Raw genomic sequence first — 26,103 nt, forward strand, 5'->3', positions numbered from 1 at the left:
TCGAAATTTGCACAAATAATACTTTAGTACTCTATTTAAAGTATCGGGGAATCGAATATGTAGCGGACCGCAACTATCATGGCTGCCGTCATATACAAATTTTGAACTTTTTCTTTTCAATCTAAACCTTTTGATTTATATATATACAAAATCTTCCCTGATTTTCATTTTACCGTAGCCAAAAATGGTTGCAGTCCGCTGCAGATGTTAAGCCCTTTAAGTATATGATATTAACTACTATAAAATCTAACAATAATTGATTTTTTGAAAGATTTTATGTCGTCTAACACTTGTTAGTCGTGGTATTTACGTCACATTCTTACGGGTCATTATGCAAAGTATCTCCATTTCCATCATATATATGGAGTATAAGCTATCTTGAAAAAAATTCTTCAATGTGCGCGCGCGCGCACACACACACATATATATATAATGGTGTTAATATCTCTTTCTTCATGCATTATTACATGAAATTGTCCCTAAGTTGTAAATTAAAAGTCTAAAATTAACAATTTTTGAGCCATTGTAAATACATGAGTCCATTGGTTATCAGGTTAATTTACGGGGTACTAAGCATGAGGTATATATGGGGCTCGGGGTGGTCTGGTGTTGCATCTAGCAACCACGACTCCGTGTTGTTTGGCATGCATGACGGTGTGTGTCCGAGATGTTTGGGCTTTCTCTTGCATTCGCTCTCCTTGTTGATCCGTTATGTGTGTGTCTAACTTTTGTTTAAAGAATTTGTCATGGCCACAATGCATAACTTTTGAAGTTCTCTTTTTTTAACGATAATTTTGAAATTCATTCCACTAAAACTTCTAAACTTTCATTAATTATATAAATTATGTACTTGTTTAGGGGTGTTTAAACTGGAAATCCAAAATTCGGATAGCAGATTTGGCCATCCGAAATTCGAATTCAAAAATTCGGATATACTATTTTTGGATATCCATAATTTCGGATTTGCTAAATCTATAACGCTTTCATACATATTAGCCGAAAAACAAATGCATAGACAAACTTGTGTTGGCAACAGAAACATTGTACATCTTGTACAAATTTCATCAATATACATAAACATAATTGCTAACGAAAATGAAATTGAAATCCAACTAAAAGAGTGTCGATACATAACATAAACTTACTCTAGCAAAGTTGCAACCACTTCATTGTCAACCTATCTGTTAGTTACGGACCTATTTAAGAAAAGAAGATAAAATTAGATATATTGAAGTCACCGTCCTTGAGAGAAGATTTTGTTTTGAAGATATAATATGTTTATCATATCATTTTCTTAAACTAGATTAGGATTATATTTTTTATGTACGTACTGTAAATATGTATATAAATTAATAGCTATGGTCTATTGATACATACAATACAATGATACATATACATATATATATCAAAGCAAGACACAACCGTATCTCAAGGCCAACCGAGTGTCTCAAGCATATAAGTTTCGGATACCTGAATATCCGAATTTATTAAAAAAATCATCCAATATCCGAATCCGAAAATCCGGAGAATTTTGAATTGCGGATTTAGATTTTTTTTTATAATTTTTTATTTTTGCATCACATTGGTGTATGGATAATAAAAAAAAAAAAACCATACTATGGGGGTTAAAGTGAAAAGAAAAAATAGTTGTTCCAAGTTCCAACAACAAAAACCTCCTTTTCAGTTAGATTTGATCTCTCCTCTCCTCTCCTTAATCTAATCTAAAAACTAGAATATTTCGCTTTCAATCAACCAAACAAACATAATATTCACACACAAATCTTTGCTCTTCTGTCCCTTTTTTGTTTTTAATTAACACCCAAAATCAGGTGCTCACTTTAGTTTCTTCGTATTAATTTTAATTTAATATATGCTATTTGTATCCTACTTATTACCCATTTTGTCAGTGTCACTGTGGTAGATCTGCCTTACGTTTTTCTTTTTTAATAAAACTTTTTTATTTTCGGGTTTTTATCCAAAATGATTTGATTTCCTCTTAGGATGACCAGGATATTATTTTTATTTTTTGAAACAAAAAAACTGTTATATTATTTTTGTTTTTTGAATACTATGGGTTGTTAGTAATTAATGATTATTTGTGAATTGATTTTAATTTGTTAAGGTAGTTATGCTAATAATGCATTACAGTATTAATTATAGTGTCCTCTGTTTTTATGGCTGTTTATATATTTTAGTATTTTAGCTCATGTGTTTTAAATGCTGCCAATTCTTGTTTGTTTTATAGATGGCAACTATGCAGGCAGCAAGTCCTGCTGTTGTTCTTCCGAGCGCGCAAGTTGTCGGTAATGCATTCGTGGAACAGTATTACCATATTCTTCATCAGTCCCCTGAATTAGTTCATAAGTTTTATCAGGATTCGAGTATTTTAAGCCGGCCGGACACTAATGGCCAAATGACTTCCGTAACAACAATGCAAGTGAGTTTCCTTTTTTCCGTTCTTCATTCATTGTTTTTTATTAAGTATTTGACTGTCAAGTTATGTTTATGCCTTTGTACACATATTTATATAATTGATTGTTTTGTTACGACATGCCTTATTTGTGACCTTTTGTCTTTATGTATATGTTCTCTTATTTGGCGTTTGATTTAAATCATTTAGTACGAGAGCAAGTACCCGCGCATTGCGGCGGTGAGATTGTGAAGGTGATAAGTCATAGAGTATGATAGGTCATAGGAGGTGATAAGTCATAGAGTGTCTTAGCCGTACGGGCTCCGCCCTCGGATTTAAAAATTCGTCGAAAGTATATCGAATGAAATCTCTAATGAAAGAGCATGAAATTTTAAGAACACCCATATAATTTTTATAATTTATCGATGTACGGTTTTTGAGATAAAGATTTTGAAAGAATTAGAGAAATAAAATGATTTATGGAGGAGAGAGAAAGTTGTAGACATTGATGTATGGTACATTATGTATTATCATGTGTACATTATGTATTATCATGTGTACATTGTTGAAATTGAAAGTTGAAACCCTATTTGCTTTATAATATAGTATAGATAAGGGTATTGCTGTTCTTGTTTTGTTTATCTGTACTCTTAGCCGATGACATGTAGTTCAATGTATATGATATAAGTTTGAACTTAAACGGGGGCTGATTGCAACTTGTTTTGTGATGTATTTATGAAGCGTATGCTTGTTATGAACTTCAATAACCAACTTGTTGTATGTGATTTTGTATGGAACCTAATCATAAGACAAAGAATAAGGGATGTGCTTTTTAACTACCATGTACTAGTATATCAGAAAACCAATCACATAATGGCCTTATGGTTCACTTTGAGAATTTGATTGGGAACAGCTTTTGCTGGCACCTGGGCCACCTGGCACACCAATCTTTAATGGATTCTGTTATCTACAGGAATAATTTGTTTTGACTCGATTAATATATATATGAATATAGGTAGTTTCAGCACAAAATAAGATACGGTCTCTCCAACGCTTGCGTTTGATCTTTTATACCTGATCAGTCTGCTTATTTTGGGCGACAACGAGCAAATAAAGAACAACGTCAAACATGTTTATTTAGAAGTTAGTCTCATATTATTCTTGCATTGATAGTAACTAACTTAGAACAATTGATTGAAAATTGCGACTGCAAGTGCAACATAGTTTAATAGTTCTCATTTATCACCTTATATGCGACAAGTGGGAATTTTTTGGGTGCAACATAGACAATGGATTATATTAATGTATATTTCAGCTTTTAAGATATATTGCCACTTTAGTCTTTACATTGCGTTTAATACAATGGCACGTGTTATGACTTGGTTGTTGAACTTTATTATATGGTATTTTTATTTCTTGTTCATGGTCATGCTGCATAAATACATCTCAATATAAGAATTGTGGATCACAACGAGCTATATATCTTTTTTGATCTATATACCTTGGGCAGCTAGATACTGGGAGGAATATGATCTGCGTTTGGATTTAAAAATGCACTACAATCTCAACCCTTTCTCTTTAAAAATCACTCTTTCTCTTTCTACGATGGAAGTTAGAGTGTTGTTATATTAAGTAGAGAATCAGAGATATAACCTCCTGAGTCTTGACTAGTTAGAATTCTCATAACATTTTCAATATTACACACTGGCCTTCCACTTCAGAAGTTGCATTACTGAACTTAAGTATATGTTGTATTCAAGACACTCGTTACCAATAATTATTGGAGTATCATATAAATTTATCTTTCTAAGTTAGGATGGTACATCGAGATCCTTAATTTAAACCATAGCTTTGAAATTCTTGTCTAATTGATACCAGGCAATTGATGTGAAGATTCAGTCCCTTGATTACAAAAACTATAAGGCAGAGATTAAAACCGCAGATGCACAAGTTTCGCACCTGGGAGGGGTTATTGTTCTTGTAACTGGAAGCTTAATTGGGAAAGACAATATTGAAAGGAAATTTGCACAAACGTTCTTCCTTGCTCCACAAGAAAAGGGCTACTTTGTTCAAAATGATGTTTTTAGGTATGTTGACGAAAGTGTACAACTGGAGACTAGTTCTGGAACTGTTGAAAATATTGTAGACGGTGCTCCAGCAGATCAGGCAGTCCCGAATACAGGTTTGTTTCAAATACTTCAGAGTCATATTTCTAGATGTAGCAGGTTTTGCTGTTCAAAGCTGGTACCTTTTGTAGCACTCGTGTAAGTTTGACCTGAATCACTTTTTGTCTAGAAATCTGAAAATGTCCTGATTGACCTATTTATTAGGAAATGATTTGAAATTGCGAACTCTACTAATACTCGTGACTCCCTTGTCCTATTAAAATTGCAGCATTTGGGCACATTGTTTAAATGAAACATTTGACTATCTAGAATATCCTCTAATGTAAATAATATGAAGGAATCATGTAATTTAAAGTTATTTGTAATGTCGATAATGAATAAAAATTAGTAATTCAAACACGGGAAGTTTTCCAGAAAAGGTAGATTATTATCATCTTTACGACAAAAAAGTAATGTTTACACATGCTTACATATTTCTCTATGCTTTCAGAGTTGACTCGTGTTTCAGAGAATTCCACATATGATTCTGCAACTAATACGTCAGCTAATGATCTGAATAATGCACCAGAAGTTTGTAACCCTGATAATCTTGAAGGGTCAGAATCGGATCTTGAGGAAGAAATTCTGGATGAACCTGCTCTCGTTAAAAAAAGTTTAAATGAAACGGTTCCCATTAAGAAACCAGAAGCCTTTGCAACCCAAGAGGATAAGAAATCATATGCATCAATTGTGTGTTTGTGGCAACTAATTTTTCATTGCATCTCTTTTTGTACGTTCTCAGGTTTTTCTCAGTTAATTGATCCAATCTGTTTTACAGTTACGGGTATTCAAGGCTACCGGATCATCTGCTTCTGGTCATGTTCAAACGAGCAATTTAAGGTGGGCACCTGCTAATACTGATCAACACAAACCTAGGCCTGCAAAGCCTTCCCCAGAACCAGAAACATCGGTCCCTGTGGTGGTTAATGATCCCGAAAGCAGCAAAGTTCATAATGATGGTAACTAACTTAGTTTTTCTACTTGTTCACCTTTTGTTAATCTAACAGTAGCATCAGTTGGTGAGATAGTTAAGGTTCATTCTCTTATAAGCTCATATTGAGTTGTTATTCAAGCCGGAGAGGTTTTAAGTACATCTACTGATGCTAATTTGTTGGGCATTAGCTGAAGGTCACTCGATATATGTACGGAATTTGCCCATGAATGCGACGGTCACACAACTTGAGGAGGAATTTAAGAAGTTTGGGTCTATTAAAAGAAATGGTGTCCAAGTCAGAAGTAATAAGGTTTGCTTCTAATCGTGTCGTCTATCAGCACTACAAATTTATATGGTTTTCATTTACATTTATATCTTCTCTTTTTCTTATCTCCAGCAACAGGGATTTTGTTTTGGATTTGTGGAATTCGAGTCGCTGGATTCCATGCATAGTGCTATAAAGGTATGAACTTGATACCCTACTTATTTTATTGTTTCTAATCTGTGCCTAGATCATTCATTGGTTGTTAGATTAGTGAGTTGAGGTGGAGTTTTAAATTGTTTAAAGTATCAGTTAGGAAGAGTGTATAGTTGGGTAATGTTGTATAGTAGCGTGGCTAACCATCTGTGTGCTCCATCTTCTTTCTAGCTATATTTATATTACCTGCTTGATTTGTTAGAGATAGACTGTAACCCAAATTGACAAATTTCTAAGTGAATGGGTCAAAGTTGTAACCTCTGGTACTTGCAGCAATACAACATATATAATATATTGATTTTTCTATGAAATTGATTCCAGGCACCTTCTCTAACAATTGGCAATCGTCAAGTGGTTGTTGAAGAAAAGAGAACTACAACACGAGGTAACCATACTTTGTTTTTTATATTATGCTTTAAAAATATTTAATCGTATCTACTTAACCACTGGCTTAACAAGTTCATATCAAATTGGTTTTCTAGTTGGTGGAGGAGGTGCTGGTGGAAGAGGACGGTATTCTTCTAGAAGGGGTAGTGGTTTCAGAGGCCGTGGTGGTTACTTTGGTGGTCGAAGCTTTAGTAGGAACGAGGGAAGATATCAAGGCGAGTTTTCCAACCGTTCAAAGGGTTCCACTGGCCGAAATTCAGAGGTCTATCAGCGAGTTGACCAGAATGGTGGTGGCAGACACAACCATAAACCAAATAAAGAGACTGAACGGGTATAATAATCACGAGTAATCAAAGTTTTGACCATGTCAGAATTCTGTTTTTTAGCTTACGTTTATTGTTTCTGTATATTCAATTGGCAAAAATGTCTTCTTTTTTCGGCCTTTGCCCATTGGTGTTTGATTTGGATCTTGATAACACCTTTTTTTGGAAAAAAGTAGACATATTATGCAAGTTTCTAGCTTAACATCTCCAAATTTCAAGAAACCAAACTGTGTACAAAAATAACAATGGAAAGCACACTTCAACCTAGACTATCAATCAAAATTTTCCAATTTACTCTTCCATTTACCATTTTGTTAGTTTATGTGAGTCGTTTTTTTTTTTTATCTACGGAACATAAACATCATATATTATGGACCATTGTTATATTACATGGATGCAAAAACTTGCAAAAAGTAGGAGACTTATGCAAGGCTGCAAGCTCTTAACCTGATACTCTGGAAATTTCAAGAATCCAAACTGCATACAACATAACTGACAATGAAAACACAAGTTCTCTAACTTGACTTTTGCAAATTAGACACAAAATTTGAAGCTGCAAAAGCAGCAGAGCCACCAACAATGCTTACAAGAGCAACCGCCACCTGCAAACCTATTTCCCATGGATAATCCTCGGGTACCAAGTATACAAAAAAGGGACCCAAAGCTAGTAGAGCTAAGCTTAGGTTCAATAAGGCTGACGGTGTCGATGGGTCAGTAGCAGCTGAAAGAACCCCGAGTTCTTCGGCCTTGGAAAGCAGCCCTAGTTTTTCTATTGATGACAGTGAAAACCCAGCCTTTTCTGCTGCTGAAAGCAAACCCGCCTTCTCTGCTTTTGTTAGCAGCTTTAGCTTTTCAACGTTTGTTAGCAGCTTAATACTTGATTTGGTTGTTGATCTTTTGCTGCTTGTACTCTTCATTGTTGCAGCCTATGTACAATGGGTCATGTGAAAAAAGAAGCTAGTTAGAGTTAGTGTCATCTTGATACCATTTTTGACGCGTATTTAGGTTAAAACATCTTTTCTTATGTATATTCAGATTGTTTGGCACAAGAACAAACCGGAATACACTTTGATCTATACTATGTTTATAAAATGTTCAATACAAAACCTGATTTGATATAAAAATGGACGAAAGTGTCAAACTTAGCCTGACCCATTTTGACTGGTTATCACTGCATAGCCAATTTGATTGTTACTAAATGTGTCTGCTTTGGCAACTCTAGCATTGTATCATTTCTCATCTTAACTTTCAATAATCTATACATCGAGTAGCCAATAATATCCAACAAGTTTTTAGGAACTTGCATTCCATTAGGTTCAAGTGTTTTTCTTTCTTTCTTGTTACAAACAAAACTTGAATCTATATACAGTGTTTTAAATCAAAGACAGCCAATACATAAAACAACATCTAAGGTACTTGATATGCATTGATGAATATATATATATATATACAAACAAAACTAACCTGCTTATAACCAAAAGTTTTAGTAGCAAATGCAAGAGGCTTCTGTGTAGTCATTGATGGAACCAAAAGTGCCATCTTTCTGTCCCTTTTTTTTAATTATTGATGATATTTGATGATATTTATAAATCTTCTTTTGGTGTACTTTGAGTGATACAGAAAGAAACTACAAAGCTCTTGGATGGATGGTGGTTGTTATTGGGGTTGTCCACGTGTCATTCTTTTACTGGTTGTTTGGGAAATTTGTTGGTGTTTTTTCTCTATCCATGGATATCTTTAACCCTTTATATTAGCAACATTTGTCACCAAACACACCCCAGTTTCACATATTAGTATAACGATATGTTTAAACGGGCTAATGATTTGGAAAGATATCTAACTATCTAATAGTGTAAATTTGTAAGGATTTATATTTTTTACTTTAAAAAAAGACAATGTCATTCTTGTTCATTCGTTATTAGTCACTCTAACAACGTTTATAATAAAATATAAAATTATAAACTACCACAAAACTTCTAATGTGGATAACATAAACCATAAAACTTTAATGTGAGTACCATACAACTAGGTCCGGAGATGTAGCTATGCAGATTTACACATTATTTATGTTAAAAAAATATGACAGTCAAGAAAAGAAAAAAACAACTTAACACTAGAAAACATGCGCTGCAAATGAGAGTTGTCTGCATTGATCTAAAGCTAAGAATTTCATTTTTGTTCGGCTAACCATCCATTATTACCCAATACGTGTTACTTCTGATGGCGTATAGCGAGAATTAAGGGTTTCCGACTGAAAAGTATATCATTCTTTCATTTCCATATAAACCAAATAATCGTTAAGGTCACAAATTGCAGTGCTTGTTTCTATTTCTTTGTCCCAAGTGAATATTTATGTATCTCCGGCAAATCCATCAATAGAATATATCGAATTTAAAGACACAACACTAGTTGAATTCCGGTCCTTAATAAGAAAATCGAACCATTTCAAAATTCAAACTTACCAAAGCCAAATATGATCTTGTTCAATGCTTTGAGTTTTGACTGTTTAGGCTACTTTCTTGGCATCCCCTAAAATATCAGTAAGTTATATTTGAATCTTTAATTAAAAAATTGGAGGATATAATACAATTACATGTCCACATTTTGACGTTTGAACAATGATGTTTGACTTCACATGTTATCCATATCCAACCATTATTACGAAGCCTTCTCACTTCAACTAGGAGCACTCCCAATGTGTTTTTTCAATACACTCCAATACACTGCTAACTTAGCGATACATTAACAAAACATCTTTTCAATACATCCAGTAACATTAATGTTCCTATAGTTACTAAAAAAAATTGCTTAATACAAATATCAGATAAATTTGAATATTTTAAGTATCATCTAGTTACTATAGACGGAACTTAATGGGGACAGGAGGAGTCATGACCCTTCCAAAATAACCATCGACTAACGAGATATATACTAAAATTTTGCATTTCATTGACCAAAGTTCCACGTAGTCCAAGTGGTTATGACCAGTGACATAGGATGTTACTTTGAATATTTAAAGTTTTTATTTTTATACTTTGATCTTAAATATATTTCGTTTTGTTATATAAAACTTGATAAAAGTCAATTACAAATATTAAATTTTGAAAATTGAAAACATAACACTTAGTGAAACGGATGGAGTATAACCTAATTAAACTAGTGTATAGTATATGTTTGCTTTATTTTGACCCCTCCAAAAAAAAAAAAATCAATTTCCGCCACTGAGTAGTTACATTCCTATTCCTATTCCTGTAAATATTTTAACTATTGAAAAGAAGAAAAATGCCTATACAAAATGATGAATTTGGCGTTTTAAATGTCATCTATTAAAAGAGTCAGCTATATTTTGATTGTTACATTTAAAATCAATTGTACCGAAATGGGTGTAAAACGAAAGCTGGTGAGAGATAAAGGAAATCATGAACACGACTGATGAATGAAAGGTTTTTGTGCCCACCACGTATGGTCTTGAACTCTTGATTATATAGGTTGTTTTTTTATATACAAATTAGTTTAAATAACCAAATGAGTATTAAAATTTTACATAATAATAAATTGAAAGTGTCTAACTAACCACTTTGACATAGACGTATGTGTTAGCTTTCACATAAGAGACTTCAAACATATCGACTTATGTTAACTTTCATGTTCGAGATATTCGGGAATGACCAACCAAAAGTAATGATATATCAACTTAAAGCATTTATCACATCTCACATGATAAGTGTAATTCACTCATTCTCTCTCTCGATCTTTTCCTTTGATTATGTCAAATGTCATCATCCTATTGTTAAATTGATTATTAGGTTGATTTGTTTAAATTGATTAATCATTTTCCTTCCTAATAATTGAAACATCTTTTGAAGATCTAAAAACTTTACATTGCAAATAAATAGCGAAATAAAATAGAATGAACTTCCTTAACCATTTTGAAATATAGATATTGGTTTAGAAAACTATACAATTCTTGTTCTACATTTTTAAAGTAAAAAAAAGGATAAAAGAAATGTTGGTTTAAATAATTATACAAGGCTTGTTATTTTACTTTTCGAAAGTTAAATAGGATAAAAGACGTATTGGTTTAAAAAAATGAGTTTTGTTAATGACAGCCATACAGGCTGCCAGTATTGGTTAATTTGATGCATTAAAATTTGTATTTTGTCTTGTGAAAATTCCGAGGGGGGGGGGGTTTATTGATATATAAAGTACTACTTTTTATGCATGTAATAAGCTCTTAATAACAACCCTTAGGGCTGTCATTATCATTTTTCTAAAAATGTTTTGTCAAATAAGTTTTCAAAAAAAAAAAAAAAATTATACAACCGGGTAAACCGGTATTTCAAAAACCGGGTTCAAAAATTTGCCTCGAAACCGGTATTTGCATTACCGGTTTCAGAAAAAGGACTTGGAAGTCGGTATTTGGATTACCGGTTTCAGAGAAAGCTAATACCTTGCATAGCATCTTTGACTGGAACATGACGATGTGACTAAAGCCTGAAACCGGTTTTTGAAATACCGGTTTCGGCCAAAACCCTAACATGTGTCGTGTCGTGGTGAAACCCTAACTCAACTTGTAAACCTAATATTTATATATAGTAGTGATGTATCTTGATCAGTATCTCAAACAAATATTTTCAGATAACATTTCAAACACTTTCATAGTTATATTTTCCAAAAAAAAAATGACATCTCCATCATTCAACCCACTTGTAGTTCAGTTAATACGGGATGATTGTGTATCATTCGTAAATGAGATCCTTCAAAATGCAGATCCATCGAAAAGAAGAACTTTTCCTCTTTTTCATGTAATGACTTATTCACAAATTTGTGATATGACTTACAGCTGTTTTGGTGTTTCAAAACAAGACTTCAAACTGCAATTATATTTGTGGTATGAATTTAAGGGTGTTCCTTTTAGGAATTTAATTACAGATGATAATACTTTGGCAATGATTTATCATCTGGGTGAAGCGCAATTTGAAGTGAAGTTCGAGCCTACTTTTACAAACCAAATGTTAAGCTTGACTTAAAGCCAATGTTTTTTTCAAGGGAGTAACCAGCCAGAACATGATGAAGATAACGAAGATAATGAAGACAATGACGATGATGAAGACAATGACGATGATGAAGACAATGAAGACGATGAACATGTTCAAGATCATGAAATTGACCCAATGGGTGGTGGATCAAGTAACGAGGCACCTTATACAAGCGATGATACCATCGACGGATATAGCGTTGATGGGGATGTATCTAGAGATGAAGAAGAAGAAGGGACCCATGCACAAGGTCCTTTGGAGCATGAACAACTTCTTAATCTTATCGATGATAATGAACAACAGAGAGCTGCTAATCTTCCAAGTAAGAGGTACACAACCAGGACGTGGATAAATCAGTATAATGCTGCACTTGCTCCCCTCCGAGACGTGAATTACTGGGCGCATGTAGATTGGTAGATCCAGGGAGACTCGGAAAAACTGGTCACACAAATGGGTAGGAGACGCACCAGACGGTACCGGAACGAGATGGATGAGAGTTCTACCAACAGATCTTCAACCTCAAGACAACAAGCTAGATGTGGTGTTTGCGGTGGATTGGGCCATAACAGGAAGACATGCCCTGAACTTTGAATATGACAATAATGTTGTCGCTTATCTGTTTCCATTAGTTTGTGTTGTATTTGGGTGTTGTTTTTGTGTGTTGTTTTAATCCGTCTATTTCCTGAATTCTCAGGCGTTTTAATGTAAGATGATGTTGTTTTAATCTATTTTTTATGAAGCTTTTAATATGAAATTTATGTTTGTTTTTTCTTATTAGGTATCCTTTTGTCCCTTATTTTTAAAAAAAACATACAAAACATCATTTAAAAGTAATTAAGCAATTCAATTTTATTAAAAATGGAAACAACTACATAAATCCTAACAATTACATGTTGCAATCATTACGGTGAACCGAATAATATGGCGAACCAAATCGGGAATCTGTAGAGGATACGTCACTATCACCATCATTACGGTGAATGTATTCACTGGGCTCATAGTCAGGTGAGGCTGCAGCTTCGGGGTCTTGTATTGTGTATTCCTCTCCCGGATCAGTCACGTAACCGTTAGGCCGCCTACCCACCTGGCCAAATTCAGGTTGAAAGCGTTGCGCTTCATCAAGTTGGCTCGTTATTGACATAGAGCCATGAGTAAGATTGTTAATGGTTAGGTTCATCCATTCGACCTTCGACTTCAGATACATCAAATACCTGTAATGTGACAACTTTTAATATCAAAAACATATAAAACATCATTATAAACTAATATTTATTGTGGACCCGACAACAGTAAGATGGTCAATGGTTAGTTGCAACTGTTCGACTTTCTCTTTCAAATATGTCACGTACCTTCTGTCTACTTTCTTCGGATTGATCACTGAGTTATGTTTTGCAATTTCGGCCCCGTAGGCCGACTTTCTTTCTTTTAAACCATCAATTATGCCTGCCACGTCTTTTTGAACCTTGTAATCAGCAGCCATGTGAGACTCAATGGAGTTCCACGCTCCACCCTTAGTGATATTTGGGTATGCACCACTACCTGAAGATGCTTGACCCGCCATTGCTTTTGTTATTGATTGAAAAATGAGAAATATATAAATGTTTTGCTTGTGTGTGTGAACATCTCAGAATATATGCATGTATATATATAAAACGAAGACTGAGCAACGTTACAAGCTTTTTTTGGCCGGACTCTGAACCCGGTTTTTCAAATACCGGGTTTGAGTGTGTTGTCAAATCAACGTCTCGTCCTCCTGCACAACCACTGTACATCTGTACCAAACCTGAAACCGGTAATCCAAATACCGGCTTCAAAGTACCTTTTTCTGAAACCGGAAATGCAAATACCGGTTTCGAGCCAAAAATTCAAACCTGGTTTTTGAAATACCGGTTTACCCGATTGTATAATTTTTTTTTTCGAAAACTTGTTTGAGAAAACACCCTTGAAATATCACTGTTTCAAAAAAAATTTCCAAGATTAAAAGATCAAGTGTCTATACCAAATTATAAGCCGTAAATGTATTTAAAGTTTTGAAGTAAAAATATTACATATTTTTCAATACTTTCAACAATAAAATGATTTTTTTTTCTATAATATAATATAAATAGGCTAAAAACATTTAAATCTTATCGATACACCTTTATTTTTGACAAGATTATGTAATTTTTAAAAAGAAGGGTTTTTCTAATATATGCCCTAAGGGCACATGTAACATGTATTAAATAGGTAGCCAAAATCAAATTCTTATTATTGGGCATTTTTCAAGTAACAAAATTATTCATATTTTAATTGAGTTAATGTAAAGTGTTAGTTCCAATAAGAATATATTATCTATTTAATCTGAAAAGTGATATGTACACCATCAAGTTTTGGCAATACAACATTAAATGTGTTTTAAATTATTATATTGTATAACTCAATAAAATATATTTAATGGTGTATGACCAAAAACTGGTGATATATAAATCTTCTCCCATTTAATATATGTTACATGTGGGTGTAAACCTACAAAGAAAATGGAATATTTTTCGATATAAAAAAAGAAAAAAAAAAACGAAAGAGAATTCAAATGTTGAATGTAAACTCGGCGTGGATAATGGGAGTTGATCCCAAACGCATATTCTCCATTCACATATCCATCACTTCACTCATTTCCCTTCCCTATATGTATATATATATATATGTATGTATATATAATACTCGTAATAATATATTCAGCTTAAATTAATGATCTGATCTGTCATTCTGCTGTGCGTGATCCAATCATTATGAATTCATCAAGTAAGCATCTTGTTTTCTTCAGCTTCATTTTATTCTTTCTTTTTCATTTTTCATGTATTTGATTTCAAATATTACTGAAAAAAGTATTTAAAGTCATCGAAATGAAACTATACTTTTTTTCTTCTTCTTCAAAATGTTCATTTTTAATCATGAGAAATCTTTGATTTTATTTACGAACTTACATTGATCAGTTGCTATATTAAAAGTTCATAAAAGAATACAATGATCCAAATAAATAGATTTTAGATATAACAAAAATTGTAATTAAAAGTTTAGAACTTATGATTTCAAGTAATTACTGGGTAAGCTGATTTGTTGCCTAATAAGGAAAAACTGCAGTAGTTTTGAATTTAATTAGAAAGAGTTAAAAAGAGCATGGTTGGATCAGTGGTAAACACCTTTGCCTCTAGAGACAGAGGTCATGGGTTCAATACTCATCCCATGCAAAGGTTGGAGGGCCTTTTCTACCATTTAGGTAAAAACTGGAAGCAGCCTCTCTACTTAGGTAGAGGTAAGGTCCGCCTACATCTTAACCTTCCCCATACACCATCGAGGTATTGGGGCTCAAAACCCGCGGAAGGCGGCACTGAGCAGTTACTTTTAATTAGAAAGAGTTAATGGGCCATAGTAAGTTTGTGTCGTTTACTATTTCGAGATATAACTACTGCTGTTTACTTATGCTAGACGCGTCAGCTTGGACGATATGATCACGGCATGACATAACTGGGTTTTGGGTTGGGCAGTTATCGACGCGTTATTTATACCAGGATTTAAGAGAATGTAAATTAGAAATGGTTGTGGCTCTTCAATTCTATATCGTATATATGCTTTTCATTTTAATCGCACAAGCCTCTATTGCTAGAACCTAATCCTGATTACTGAAAAAAGAGAAGCACATTGCAGTCACTTTCGAGGCTTCAAGCTTCAACCTTTGCAGACATGTTTTTGACCCATGAACTTTTTTGACACGCCAAGCCGTGCTGCCTGTTTGGATAAACGGGCTACACAGGTTGTGTATGAGTCAACTAGGCTTAAGCATGTCCCTGTTTTGGGTCAAGGTTTTTCACATGATTAGTATATGGGTTGGGTGATTCCAACCCGATACCTGTCTAACCAAAAACGATACAATCGCCACCCCCCGCATATAATAATTAACCACTTTGACATTTTAGGTCAAATTTACTATTCTAGGAACCAAGATTTGCATAGATCCATTTGCTAATTTATACATTTAACAAAGCTTAAACTTATCAGTAGTTTATAAACTTATTTTGGTATTCATATGAACTATCACCCAATATGCAGTTTAAAAATAAAAACTTCAAACCTCATTAATAAAAAATTGTTGTCAGGTTGCGGCATCATTACTTTTTTGCTACTCTTTATTGTTGGGTGTTCTGCAAGGAGACTCTATCCACATCCAAGTGAAAGTGAAAACGCCAAACAGACCTTACAGACGTTTCGTGCATTTAACATTGCTCATCGGGGTTCAAATGGAGAATTACCAGAAGAAACTGGTCCTGCTTACCTGGTACTTTAATTTGATTACTGATTGGTCATATTCAAATATAAATTTCTCAAACAATACTATGATCATTAGATTCATTACATGAAGCCTTTCCACGCGTTATCTTATACAATCCTAACTAGTATCAACACCTTTAAGAGAAATCAAGATTTGGTTATCTAACTATACACATCATTTTCAATGTTTTTCCATTTTTGTGTCCTACAGAGAGCAATTGAGGAAGGAGCGGACTTCATAGAAACCGACATATTGACTAGCAAAGACGGTGTTCTTATGTGCCACCATGATGTTACACTTGATGATACAACTGATATTGCAGAACACAAGGAGTTTGCAGACCGAGTAAAGACATATGAAGTTGAAGGAGCTAATAAAACTGGACTGTTCATATGTATGCTCTTAGACTTTTGACTTGAAAAGACGATTGATTGTTTTCCTTGTGTAATTCGTTTGATTTAAAATTAATTTCTTTTGCAGTTGACTTTACATTAAAAGAATTGAAAACATTGAGGGCAAAGCAGAGGTATGCATTCCGTGATCAGCAATATAATGGTTAGTTCTCTTATCAATTGCGATTATCTTCTTTTTATGTTTGCATAAACTAGCTCTTCTTCGAAGTATTCAAAAAATTAGCTTTGGATTAGTAGTTTCATGTGGTAATCCGAGGCTAAAAACTGACATATCTACCTCTTCTTTCTTTTACTCTCATTTCGTAAGGCGTCTTTATTAATTAATTTGTTATCAAAAATGGCATATTTAGTCATGTTACCTTCTAAAGTGCTAATTTGTTGCATAGTCATAATTTTCATCTGTTTTACTTATTAAGGCTTATTACAACTTCAAATAGGAAGCACGCTCAATCTTTATCTATATAGTCTGTTTGTAATAAATGATAATTTGAGTATGATTATTAAACATATCATCTTTGTTATGCCCATGAACAGGAAAGTATCCTATCATTACATTCGAAGAGTACATTCAAATTGCAATTGATGCACCAAGAGTCGTTGGGATATATCCTGAAATCAAAAGTCCTATATTGATGAATCAGCAAGTGAGATTTATGTCAACCTTGAACTTCATATACCATAACATTATATTAGTTTAAAGAAACTAACTTTCGTTTCAACAGGTGAAATGGTCAAAAGGGAGGAAATTTGAAGACGTTTTTGTGGAAACCCTAAAGAAATACGGATATGAAGGTTCATATTTATCGAAAGAATGGCTGAAAAAGCCATGTTTTATTCAGTCATTTGCTCCATCTTCACTCGTTTACATCCACAATAAGACCGATTTACCAAAAGTCTTTCTAATTGATGATGTGGATGTAACAACACAGGACACAAACCAGGTTAATGAAATAGAATCCGACCGTTGCATTAATAGTTTAAAACAAAGAACGTGGGGTTTTATTGATCTAATTTCTTTTTCTTTGCAGACATATGCGGAAATCACTTCAAATCATTATTTTGACTATATCAAGGATTATGTTGTCGGGATTGGTCCATGGAAGGATACCATTGTTCCTGTAATAGATAACTACCTCCAAACGCCTACCGATCTTGTGGCCAGAGCACACGCCCACAATTTACAGGTTAAGATTCAGATGTATTTGAATCTGATTACTAATTCCTCAGTCTTTTCCTCATCTTTAATAGCTAAAAGTTTATTTATAATCTCCCCGGAATCTTTATTTTTCTTACTTTTAACATTGTATCAAAAATGGAGTTGACATTTATAGACATGGTTAGAATTTTAGGTCAAAACATCTGTTTTTTTTTTTTTTTTTTTGACATCAATTTAGCTTTCGATACTAATTATTAATACCAATAGTTCCACGTCTATTTTATGTCAGAAAGTACACTCCACTTATCAAATACTATATTGAAGTTTTATGGACAATGTATAAAACGGAGATGACTTTTCTCGGTTTGACCCCAAAATTTTAAATTTAACCTCTTTAATGCAACTTGCAGGTGCACCCATATACATTTCGCAATGAAAATGATTACTTGCATTTCAACTTCTGTCAAGACCCTTATATGGAATTTGATTACTGGATAAACACAATGGGAGTTGACGGGCTTTTTACAGATTTTGCTGGTAGCCTCCACCATTACCAGGAATGGACCTCTCGATCACCCAATGAGGTCGACGCAACCAAAACATTGCAAAAGATTTCCAAATTGATTAGAAAATACGAATTTCCTGTCAGAACATAGGTCCTTCCAAACATCATTATTTTAGGTGTGTCTTATTGTGTAAACATCATCTATTAGTGAAACAAATAGTTTGTGATTTTTTTTTTGTTGATAATGAAATCATGGATTATGTGAAACTACTGCTCTACTCTTTCAGCCGTACCCACCCAACTGTTTTCCAGTATATGTTCTTCTTTGCTGCCCAGTAGTGTTTTCTTGATAATAAAATTCTTGGATTTTGTGAAATAACTATTCTGCCCATGCCACCGCTACCTGGGTGAAACCGACTACTCACTGGGATTGCCTTTTTAGATGGAGATTTGATTCAGTGGTAGTTGAGAATTAGGAATTGGAAAAGCATAAACTAAAGAAAAAAAGTTTAGAAGGGTTGGTGTTACTTAACACTCTCCTAATCTTTAGTCATTCTTTTGATTTTTCAGCATAAATATATCAACAAGATCATCTACATAAGCTTTTCCAAAAGAGAATGTCCTACATAAAATTGACTTTGGTTAACTCGATATAAGAAATATGGCTGGCAGCGCAGACCTTAGAGCTATTACATCAAAAACAGGTGAACATGCAGTTAGAAGGCCACGAGGCAGGCCAGCCGGGTCCAAAAACAAGCCTAAACCACCCATCGTTATCACCAGAGACAGTGCAAATACTCTTCGGGCTCATGCCATGGAGGTTAGCCCAGGGTGTGACATTGGCGAGAGCTTAACTACTTTTGCTAGGAGGAAGCAACAGGGGATCTGGGTGCTAAGCGCAGCTGGGTTTGTAAGCAATGTTATGTTGCGCCAACCATCCCAATCACCGGGCAGTCCTGGTTCTGGGCCTGTAGTAACCCTTCACGGACGGTTCGAGATTTTATCATTGGTTGGTTCAGTACTGCCACCACCGGCTCCACCGGGGGTAGCTGGCTTAGCAATATATCTAGTTGGCCCTCAGGGCCAGGTTGTGGGTGGTGCCATTGCAGGCCCACTGATGGCCTCAGGGCCGGTTGTGATAATGGCTGCCACATTTATGAATGCCACTTTTGATAGGTTGCCGATGGACAAGGACGAAGTGGTCGCAGCAACTACCACACACGATCAACGTCACCATCGTTTCATTGGTCTTTCGGATATCTATGGGCCCCCACAGAGTGTGCTTTCTAACCCCAACCTCTCTCCTCCGGACATCTATACTTGGTCAACAGGGCGACCATTGTCGAAGGCATGAGAATTTTCTTAACCATTTTTACACACAATATCGCACCAAAATCTAAAAAATAATATGTTCAAATTTTATTTCTTTATATTAGATTATATGTAATATTGACACATAAAACAGAGTGTTAGAAGATCGAGCAAAAACCCAGGACTTGGTGATGGTTGATGCATCTATGATTTCCTTTTCGAGTTGCAGCTGTTGTTTACAAATTCTATTGCTTAGGATTGTGTGAGACCAAATAGTATTGTTTAATTTCTGATATATTGAACTTTATTAGTGAAAATATACGAATTTCGAAACTGGTGTTTTCTGATGTCCTATACTTCTACAGTTCTACGCTATATCTTTGAAGGATTCATAAAAATATGTACTTTAAAGAACTTTGCACAGTGTTTATTCATCTAAAATACTTTGTCAGCAGTGTTTGAAAGAACGACAATGGTAACAAGAATAGAATGAAAGGTTAACCTTGAGCTCGTCAGATACCAGCTGATTCTCAAATACTTCGCTATTGATAAAAACCAAGTTCCGCCACTTGTATCAGAAAACTTTGAGGCCCACATTATATCTGAATCCAACAGAAATAAGTGATTAAATTTTATTTTTCTTTCATATGAATTTACTGTCATGCACTAGTAATATGTGAAGTGGAGGTAACAAAATGAATGGTTTGGGACTTTGGGTAACGCAACATTGCTGGTTGACCCAAAGCACCTTTGCCCAAATTTTAATTGTTGGTTGACCCAAAGCACCTTCGCCCAAATTTTAATTATTCTATTGTAAATAACTGATGTTTCATATATAATAACATATTTATTTATGCTATTTCATGTTTTTTTAGAGTTCGAATTTGCACCCTGTAACTTTGCATGATGTCAGCATTATGACTATTGATATGTATTTGATACTATTTAAAATGCATTTCTGAAAGTTGTACATGGAGTGGTTTTCCAAATTGCAGACTCATGCAATAGTTCAGAAGCAATGTTATTATTAACATAGCATAGTTATAGAATGGGAAACAACCAGTATTGATGGGTAGGTAGATAGGTCTTATCTTCTACAGCCGATCTCAGCTCCTAACTGTCTCAACTAGAGGTGGCAAGATGGGTGGGTTGCTCAGGTTGGGTAACGGGTCAAACCAACAAATACTTGAAGTTCTGCATCTTACTCAAACTTTTGCATATTAATGTCATTCATCACAATAATGCTTCAATTACATCATTCCATCTTGAATCTGTAAAAATGACTGAATTTTCATCACAAAGATTTGCCATGCTTAGCCAAAGTGGCTTTCCCCATCCAAAATTACTCTCAAACTGCAAATCTACACCAACCACTAAACCAGAAGACCCCCACATCATCCTGAATCATAAACTTTCCTATTTTTTTTATATTAGCTACTGCTATCTCGGCTCCGTTTTCGCCCTTTAGACTCTTCAAATACTTGTTACCGATCTTCTTAAACCAATCCCTCAACTTCCTCACAAGATTAGCCATGCCTGCTGTTTGATCATGCGTTACTGCACAAGCCATTTGAAAAAGATTCCCAAATTGTTGATATTGCAACGACGGTTCCATTCTTTTCCTGAAGTTCACGACATGAAAAGCCACCGAGGCCTTATAATCACCTAAAGCGACGGTTGCACACTTCCATATGAAAGCAGTCACAACTTCGACCCTCGTGGGATTCGCCAGGTTATGACCACTCTTAACCATATCGTATTTCAGATTGTTACAAGATCCTTTGGGTTGAAGGGACGTGGACAGTCGGATCCTTTGGGTTTCATCTGTATTTATCTGACTCCACTGAAGGGAATAGAACTGCCAAATCAAGAATGGGACCCACCAATGGAGTATCCGACTGTTCTGTCATTCCGAACCAGTGGCTCACATAAGATGAACGACTATATGCTCCATTGTTCAATGAGACACGGATATACCAGCGGCTATGCCACCCAATGAAACAAGTTAACCTGGACGGCTAACTGTTCTTCAACATATGATGATTCCACCATCACAAGGCACAGGCTGATTCAGTTCTTCAACTATTGGATTTTTCACATCATCTAAAAGCCAGGTTTGATTCAACTCTGGCTACCAAGAACTGAACCCCTTGATCATGGAAGTCAATGGAGTTTCGGTTTTTGGACAACCTTCCAGCTAAAGGGTAGCAATGAGTCAAGGTTTTAGAGAGCAGAGGTTTTGAGATTGATGGTCATTTGGATTGTGTCATGTTGCTCATCATATGAATAGTAATGAATGGATGAGGTATAATAAGGAGAAATTTGCTGATCTATGTAGGTAAATTTTTAGGTTTCGAGTTCAAATGGAGCTAGAGAAGATGATACAATAAGTTCTTTTGACAACACAATGATCTTCATTTTAATGTTCGGGAGGGAGGCAAGGGGAGGGGAGGGTCTTTTAAGTTCTATGAACTAACTATTCCTGAACTATTTTTTGAATAAGATGGGTTGCTATTAATTAATGACAAAACAATTAGGAAGAAGGTTTGATTGGTGCACGAGGTCTAGAAAGTAATTTGTGATCCAATAATTATGAATCTTTGAAACACACATATATGCAGGAAGCGTATATCTCTCTACGATGACAGACTATGGATAGAGACATGCAGCACAATGGAAAATGTAACGGATAACAAGAACATAAAAAGAAAAAAAAGAAGAAATCATTTATTTGTTGTGCATCTTAGCGTTTATACTATAGTGAGAACATAAATTTATACGAAAACTCAATAAAAAGCAGCTACCTATTTGCCTCTACACATAGAGTTTAAAAGAGGTCAACACCTCCAGCGAGCTAGTATCTCCATCGGATGGAAAAGTCTCGAAGTGAGTGAATCCATGAAGGAATGACAAGATAAAAACATAAACTTGCTGCTGTTGTTGATATTATGTGACATTTATTCAATCTGCAAACAAACACAACATAATTTGTTTTAATTGAAAGTCAAAGTGGAATAACAAAGCTGAAATTCAAAATCCTATCTCTATCAAATGAAAATGATAAGAAGGTATTTGACCTATATTAACAAGACATAAACTCAAATCATACTGTTGGGAGGATAAAAGTTTACAGTGGTAAATCTCAACATAAACAAACTTATTTACCAATCTTTTTACAAAAATTACAGTAGAATTAATCTTGTTATATTGAGATAATAAAGTTATAAAACAATATAAAATAACTAATATAGCATACTGTTGACTCGAGATCATTATAATAAATCAAAAACTTATTATTTTATAAAATATGAGGATTGAACCAGAGGTTGGATTAATTTACAAAAGTTTATTACTACTACTATTTATAAAACTTATAATTATTTTATAAAACTTTATTAATATTATCACTATTGCCATTATTCTTGAATGAAGTCCATTCAGGTGAACCAATTCATTCAGATTCTATGAGTTATATTAAATCTTTTGAAAACGTTGTGCTAACTAAAAATACCATTATATTGAACGCAAGGAATCTGGAGAGAAGGGGCCAATAGGAGCTGCTTCTACTCTCCATCTTTTCTTTTAGTTCTTGATTTATGTTAGAGAAGTACTGGCTCAAAAGTGAAGGCAACAGCTTTTCTGGTAGATCTTGTATTTGTGGGCAACCTATAATGAAGAGCTGTTGGAGGGAGGTGAGGCGTTGGAGACCCTCTGATATGCTTTCCATTTTCTTAAAACCAATTAATGAAAGTGACGTAAGAGACGATGATAACGGAAGAAGTGAGGTTGGGAACCTCTGGACGTCTTCTTCTTCTTGTTCAGATCCAAATCCACCCCACAGAGTTAGGTCTTCTTCTTCTTCTTCTTGGACGTCTTCTTCTTCTTGTCCTGATATACGCCCTATACTCAACTTGGTCACTGACGAAGCTACACAAACCACACTTTTCAACAATACATAATCACATTTAACTATGCTTAAAACCCTCAATGAAGGTAGTGCTTCACGTGATACTTGTACCAATTTAGGACACTTTTCTATATGAAGCGTTTCAAGGCATGGAAACACTGCATCTAGAGCACAACCATTGATTGACCATACCTCCCACATTGGCATATCAAAAAATTGTAGAATCTCAAGTGAAGGGAAAGCACGACCAGTCCCTAAGAAAAGCGATCCCACCTCCTTCACATCACCCATGTTTCCAACATACAACTTCTTCAATGACGGCAGCTGCCCAAATGGTGGCAGAAACTCACAATTCCTACAATTATTGATCGAAACATCAGTCAACCTTTCGAAAGATGGATCCGCAACCCATTTTGGAAAATCTATACCCTCATATGACTTAATTTCAAGGTTTTTCAAATTATCTCTATGAGGCTTGAGCACATCTAGGACCTCTTTAGCAAGTGTTTGCTTCGCAGGTATATTAGACACCTCGCTCCATTCTAACTCTAACTCCCTAAGACTCATTTGTGATAGGTTTGCCACCCGTGCTTCATCACCGTTTTGCAATTTCTCTAGCCCATGAATAGAAAGACTTTGGCCAAGATTCTTCAAGTTCTTAAGCCTGCTTAATCCAAACTCGTTTTCTCCTCCAATCACGATCTTGGAAAGAGTCTGTAGGCTTTTCAACTCACCAATACCTAACGGCATGTTCTTTAAAAGCGGAGTGTCCCTAATGTCAAAATGACGTAGATTTTTAAGTTTCAAGAAGCTGTCGGGCAACTTCTTCAACATTTCACAGCCAAACACGATCAAGGTCTGTAAATTATAAAGATTGCTAACTTTGTCTGGCATATGTGTAATTCGAGTTTGAGGTAGATTAAGATACCACAGGTGCTTCAAATCGCCAACGGACTCTGGTATCTCGTCTATCATTAATTTACTCAAACAAAGAGCCCTTAGTAGAGGTAATTGGGGAAGTAGGTCGACTAAAATCTTATTCGATAAGAAGAATAGCTCCAGGCTATTTCTCGATACCACTGGAACCGCTAGAAACGTCCTCAAACTATTAGCACTCTCAAATTCCTTGAACTTTTTGCAAACCATATATCTCTCACGAACAAAGGACATGTGTCGGCACCTTTTTAAAGTATCCCCTTCATATTTATTCTTCATCTCCAAATCTAACCTTAAGAAGAATTCTCTGGCCACATATATTGCCAAATCATTCATAAGGTCATGCATCACAAACAACGATTTATCGTCGTCAACATATTCGAAAAATGACTTTGACAGCAGCTCATTGAAATATATCTCACCCAAGCGTTCCATTTCCATTGGGTCGCCTGTAGTTAATTTGTGCAAAAAGCCCTCCGCCATCCACAACAGAATTAAGTCCTCCTTCTCAAACACGTAATCTTTGAGGAACAAGGAACTATATGCAAACAATTGCTTCAAACAAGCAGAAAGTTCTTGGTAACTTACTCGAAGAGCCGTAAGAATGCCGCCTTCATCTTTTAAACTCCATATCTTACTATTCAACAGCTCCTCCCAATCTTCTTCGTTAGTTTTTGCCCTCAATGAAGTTCCAAGCGACTTTAAAGCCAAAGGTAAGCCATCGCATTTTTCCACAATGCTTTCACCATATGGTCTAAGTGTTGGATGTAAATCAAAGTTAGTTGCACCCAATGCATGATGAGCAAACATAGACAAAGCATCGTCTTGTGATAGCTTATGCAGATGATATGGATTATCATTTCCCAAATCGTCTTGTGATAGCTTTATGCAGATGATATGGATTATCATTTCCCAACTGCTGAAGCAACTGTTTCTTCCGAGTCGTGATGCTAATCTTACTTCCAGGGGCCACCGCATGAAATGGTGGCACTAAGGTCTCCCAATCTTCAATGTTTTCGCTCCACACGTCATCCAAAACTAGCAGAATTCGTTTTCCAGAAAGTTGATCTCTAAGAGCTTCTTGAAGCAAATTTAGATCTTTGAATTCCCTCCCTTTCTTTTCTTCAGTAGTTGTAGCTTCAAAGATAATTTTGCTTATATTGAAGCTATCAAACTCATCTGAGTCCACAAACCCAAGCCGTGAGTTCAAAGTGTTGCGTGACTTTTGGTTGGTTATACAAAAGTCTAACAAGAGTGGTTTTGCCGATCCCACCCACACCAACAATGGGCACGATGCTGAAGTTGTATTGATTCACTTTTGGTTCGTCATCGTCATCACCTAATAGCTTTTTGAGAAGAAATTCCTTTTCATCTTGACGTCCAAAAATATCAGGTTGTAATAAAGAGGTCTGGTATTTTCTATTCATATTTTTGGATCTTCCATCAGGTATCACAGTCAACCCAAGATTATTTTTTTCATCATATAGTTCTTGTAACCTCGTGCTAATTTCGTTTAATTTGCCGTGCATCAGAATAGTACTTGATGATGATGATGAAAAAGTACAAGTGGTGCAACAAGATGGAATGAGCTTTTTTACCTTGGTGGTGATGTTTCTTGGAGGTTCAGTGAGCTCACGATGCCACTGAACCAGCGAATAGAAAATAGCTCACAATCTGATTAGCCACTGTGGGCAGTTTGTTAGGACCCATCAAATATTCTTGTGTATGCCATAGAAGCTTTCAGTTTTTGAACATCATTTCTCTTTGATTCTCTAAGTTACAGAAGTGAGTTTCCTAAGCTATCAAGGCAAACTTGAGCTTAGCCTAAAGTAA

General features: G+C 35.0%; 8 protein-coding genes across 8 annotated transcripts; 4 read left to right on the forward strand and 4 right to left on the reverse strand.

The window, feature by feature from the left end:
* The first annotated feature begins 1,661 nt into the window (after window positions 1-1,661).
* Window positions 1,662-6,886, forward strand: LOC122578392 (nuclear transport factor 2-like). Its single transcript, XM_043750348.1, has 9 exons — window positions 1,662-1,829; window positions 2,246-2,437; window positions 4,289-4,592; window positions 5,027-5,265; window positions 5,354-5,534; window positions 5,698-5,819; window positions 5,907-5,972; window positions 6,309-6,372; window positions 6,470-6,886. Exons 2-9 carry the CDS (start codon window positions 2,246-2,248, stop codon window positions 6,709-6,711), a joined length of 1,410 nt encoding a protein of 469 aa, XP_043606283.1. The 5' UTR covers window positions 1,662-1,829; the 3' UTR covers window positions 6,712-6,886.
* A 273-nt stretch (window positions 6,887-7,159) lies between these two features.
* On the reverse strand, window positions 7,160-22,802 carry LOC122578395. Its single transcript, XM_043750351.1, has 4 exons — window positions 22,787-22,802; window positions 17,961-17,965; window positions 8,162-8,282; window positions 7,160-7,623 (listed from the first exon to the last, which is right to left on the reverse strand). Exons 3-4 carry the CDS (start codon window positions 8,234-8,236, stop codon window positions 7,213-7,215), a joined length of 486 nt encoding a protein of 161 aa, XP_043606286.1. The 5' UTR covers window positions 8,237-8,282; window positions 17,961-17,965; window positions 22,787-22,802; the 3' UTR covers window positions 7,160-7,212.
* LOC122610642 (protein PFC0760c-like) lies at window positions 11,380-12,153 on the forward strand. The gene is made up of 2 exons (XM_043783612.1): window positions 11,380-11,662; window positions 11,747-12,153. The coding sequence occupies exons 1-2, from the start codon at window positions 11,380-11,382 to the stop codon at window positions 12,151-12,153; spliced, it is 690 nt and encodes a 229-aa protein (XP_043639547.1).
* On the forward strand, window positions 14,356-18,383 carry LOC122578393 (glycerophosphodiester phosphodiesterase GDPD6). The gene is made up of 8 exons (XM_043750349.1): window positions 14,356-14,517; window positions 15,870-16,048; window positions 16,253-16,436; window positions 16,523-16,597; window positions 16,990-17,099; window positions 17,178-17,396; window positions 17,484-17,639; window positions 18,022-18,383. Exons 1-8 carry the CDS (start codon window positions 14,505-14,507, stop codon window positions 18,265-18,267), a joined length of 1,182 nt encoding a protein of 393 aa, XP_043606284.1. The 5' UTR covers window positions 14,356-14,504; the 3' UTR covers window positions 18,268-18,383.
* On the forward strand, window positions 18,778-19,482 carry LOC122578394 (AT-hook motif nuclear-localized protein 16-like). Its single transcript, XM_043750350.1, has one exon. The coding sequence runs from the start codon at window positions 18,778-18,780 to the stop codon at window positions 19,468-19,470; it is 693 nt and encodes a 230-aa protein (XP_043606285.1). The 3' UTR covers window positions 19,471-19,482.
* Window positions 20,661-21,180, reverse strand: LOC122610643 ((13S,14R)-1,13-dihydroxy-N-methylcanadine 13-O-acetyltransferase AT1-like). The gene is made up of 2 exons (XM_043783613.1): window positions 20,916-21,180; window positions 20,661-20,800 (listed from the first exon to the last, which is right to left on the reverse strand). The coding sequence occupies exons 1-2, from the start codon at window positions 21,178-21,180 to the stop codon at window positions 20,661-20,663; spliced, it is 405 nt and encodes a 134-aa protein (XP_043639548.1).
* On the reverse strand, window positions 22,135-25,080 carry LOC122610644 (putative disease resistance RPP13-like protein 1). The gene is made up of 2 exons (XM_043783614.1): window positions 22,939-25,080; window positions 22,135-22,393 (listed from the first exon to the last, which is right to left on the reverse strand). Exons 1-2 carry the CDS (start codon window positions 25,078-25,080, stop codon window positions 22,385-22,387), a joined length of 2,151 nt encoding a protein of 716 aa, XP_043639549.1. The 3' UTR covers window positions 22,135-22,384.
* A 46-nt stretch (window positions 25,081-25,126) lies between these two features.
* Window positions 25,127-25,697, reverse strand: LOC122610645 (putative disease resistance RPP13-like protein 1). Its single transcript, XM_043783615.1, has 2 exons — window positions 25,535-25,697; window positions 25,127-25,449 (listed from the first exon to the last, which is right to left on the reverse strand). Exons 1-2 carry the CDS (start codon window positions 25,695-25,697, stop codon window positions 25,127-25,129), a joined length of 486 nt encoding a protein of 161 aa, XP_043639550.1.
* Between the last annotated feature and the right edge of the window lie 406 nt (window positions 25,698-26,103).

This window comes from Erigeron canadensis, chromosome 8, assembly GCF_010389155.1.
Source record: "Erigeron canadensis isolate Cc75 chromosome 8, C_canadensis_v1, whole genome shotgun sequence".
Classification (NCBI taxonomy): domain Eukaryota; kingdom Viridiplantae; phylum Streptophyta; class Magnoliopsida; order Asterales; family Asteraceae; genus Erigeron; species Erigeron canadensis.

Excerpts from the sequence above, each read along its gene's own strand:
- LOC122578392 (XM_043750348.1), top strand. The coding sequence starts at position 2,246 with ATGGCAACTATGCAGGCAGCAAGTCCTGCTGTTGTTCTTCCGAGCGCG. Across the intron at positions 5,535-5,697 it reads CAGCAAAGTTCATAATGATG|CTGAAGGTCACTCGATATAT; the intron begins GTAACTAACTTA and ends GTTGGGCATTAG. Across the intron at positions 5,973-6,308 it reads CCATGCATAGTGCTATAAAG|GCACCTTCTCTAACAATTGG; the intron begins GTATGAACTTGA and ends AATTGATTCCAG.
- LOC122578395 (XM_043750351.1), bottom strand. The coding sequence starts at position 8,236 with ATGGCACTTTTGGTTCCATCAATGACTACACAGAAGCCTCTTGCATTT. Across the intron at positions 7,624-8,161 it reads AAACTTTTGGTTATAAGCAG|GCTGCAACAATGAAGAGTAC; the intron begins GTTAGTTTTGTT and ends CATTGTACATAG.
- LOC122610642 (XM_043783612.1), top strand. The coding sequence starts at position 11,380 with ATGACATCTCCATCATTCAACCCACTTGTAGTTCAGTTAATACGGGAT. Across the intron at positions 11,663-11,746 it reads GGCAATGATTTATCATCTGG|GGAGTAACCAGCCAGAACAT; the intron begins GTGAAGCGCAAT and ends GTTTTTTTCAAG.
- LOC122578393 (XM_043750349.1), top strand. Across the intron at positions 17,397-17,483 it reads CAACACAGGACACAAACCAG|ACATATGCGGAAATCACTTC; the intron begins GTTAATGAAATA and ends TTTTCTTTGCAG. Across the intron at positions 17,640-18,021 it reads CACACGCCCACAATTTACAG|GTGCACCCATATACATTTCG; the intron begins GTTAAGATTCAG and ends TGCAACTTGCAG.
- LOC122578394 (XM_043750350.1), top strand. The coding sequence starts at position 18,778 with ATGGCTGGCAGCGCAGACCTTAGAGCTATTACATCAAAAACAGGTGAA.
- LOC122610643 (XM_043783613.1), bottom strand. The coding sequence starts at position 21,180 with ATGGTTAAGAGTGGTCATAACCTGGCGAATCCCACGAGGGTCGAAGTT. Across the intron at positions 20,801-20,915 it reads GGATTGGTTTAAGAAGATCG|TGGTTGGTGTAGATTTGCAG; the intron begins GTAACAAGTATT and ends CTTCTGGTTTAG.
- LOC122610644 (XM_043783614.1), bottom strand. The coding sequence starts at position 25,080 with ATGTTTGCTCATCATGCATTGGGTGCAACTAACTTTGATTTACATCCA.
- LOC122610645 (XM_043783615.1), bottom strand. The coding sequence starts at position 25,697 with ATGAATAGAAAATACCAGACCTCTTTATTACAACCTGATATTTTTGGA. Across the intron at positions 25,450-25,534 it reads TGTTGGTGTGGGTGGGATCG|ATGAGTTTGATAGCTTCAAT; the intron begins GCAAAACCACTC and ends TTGTGGACTCAG.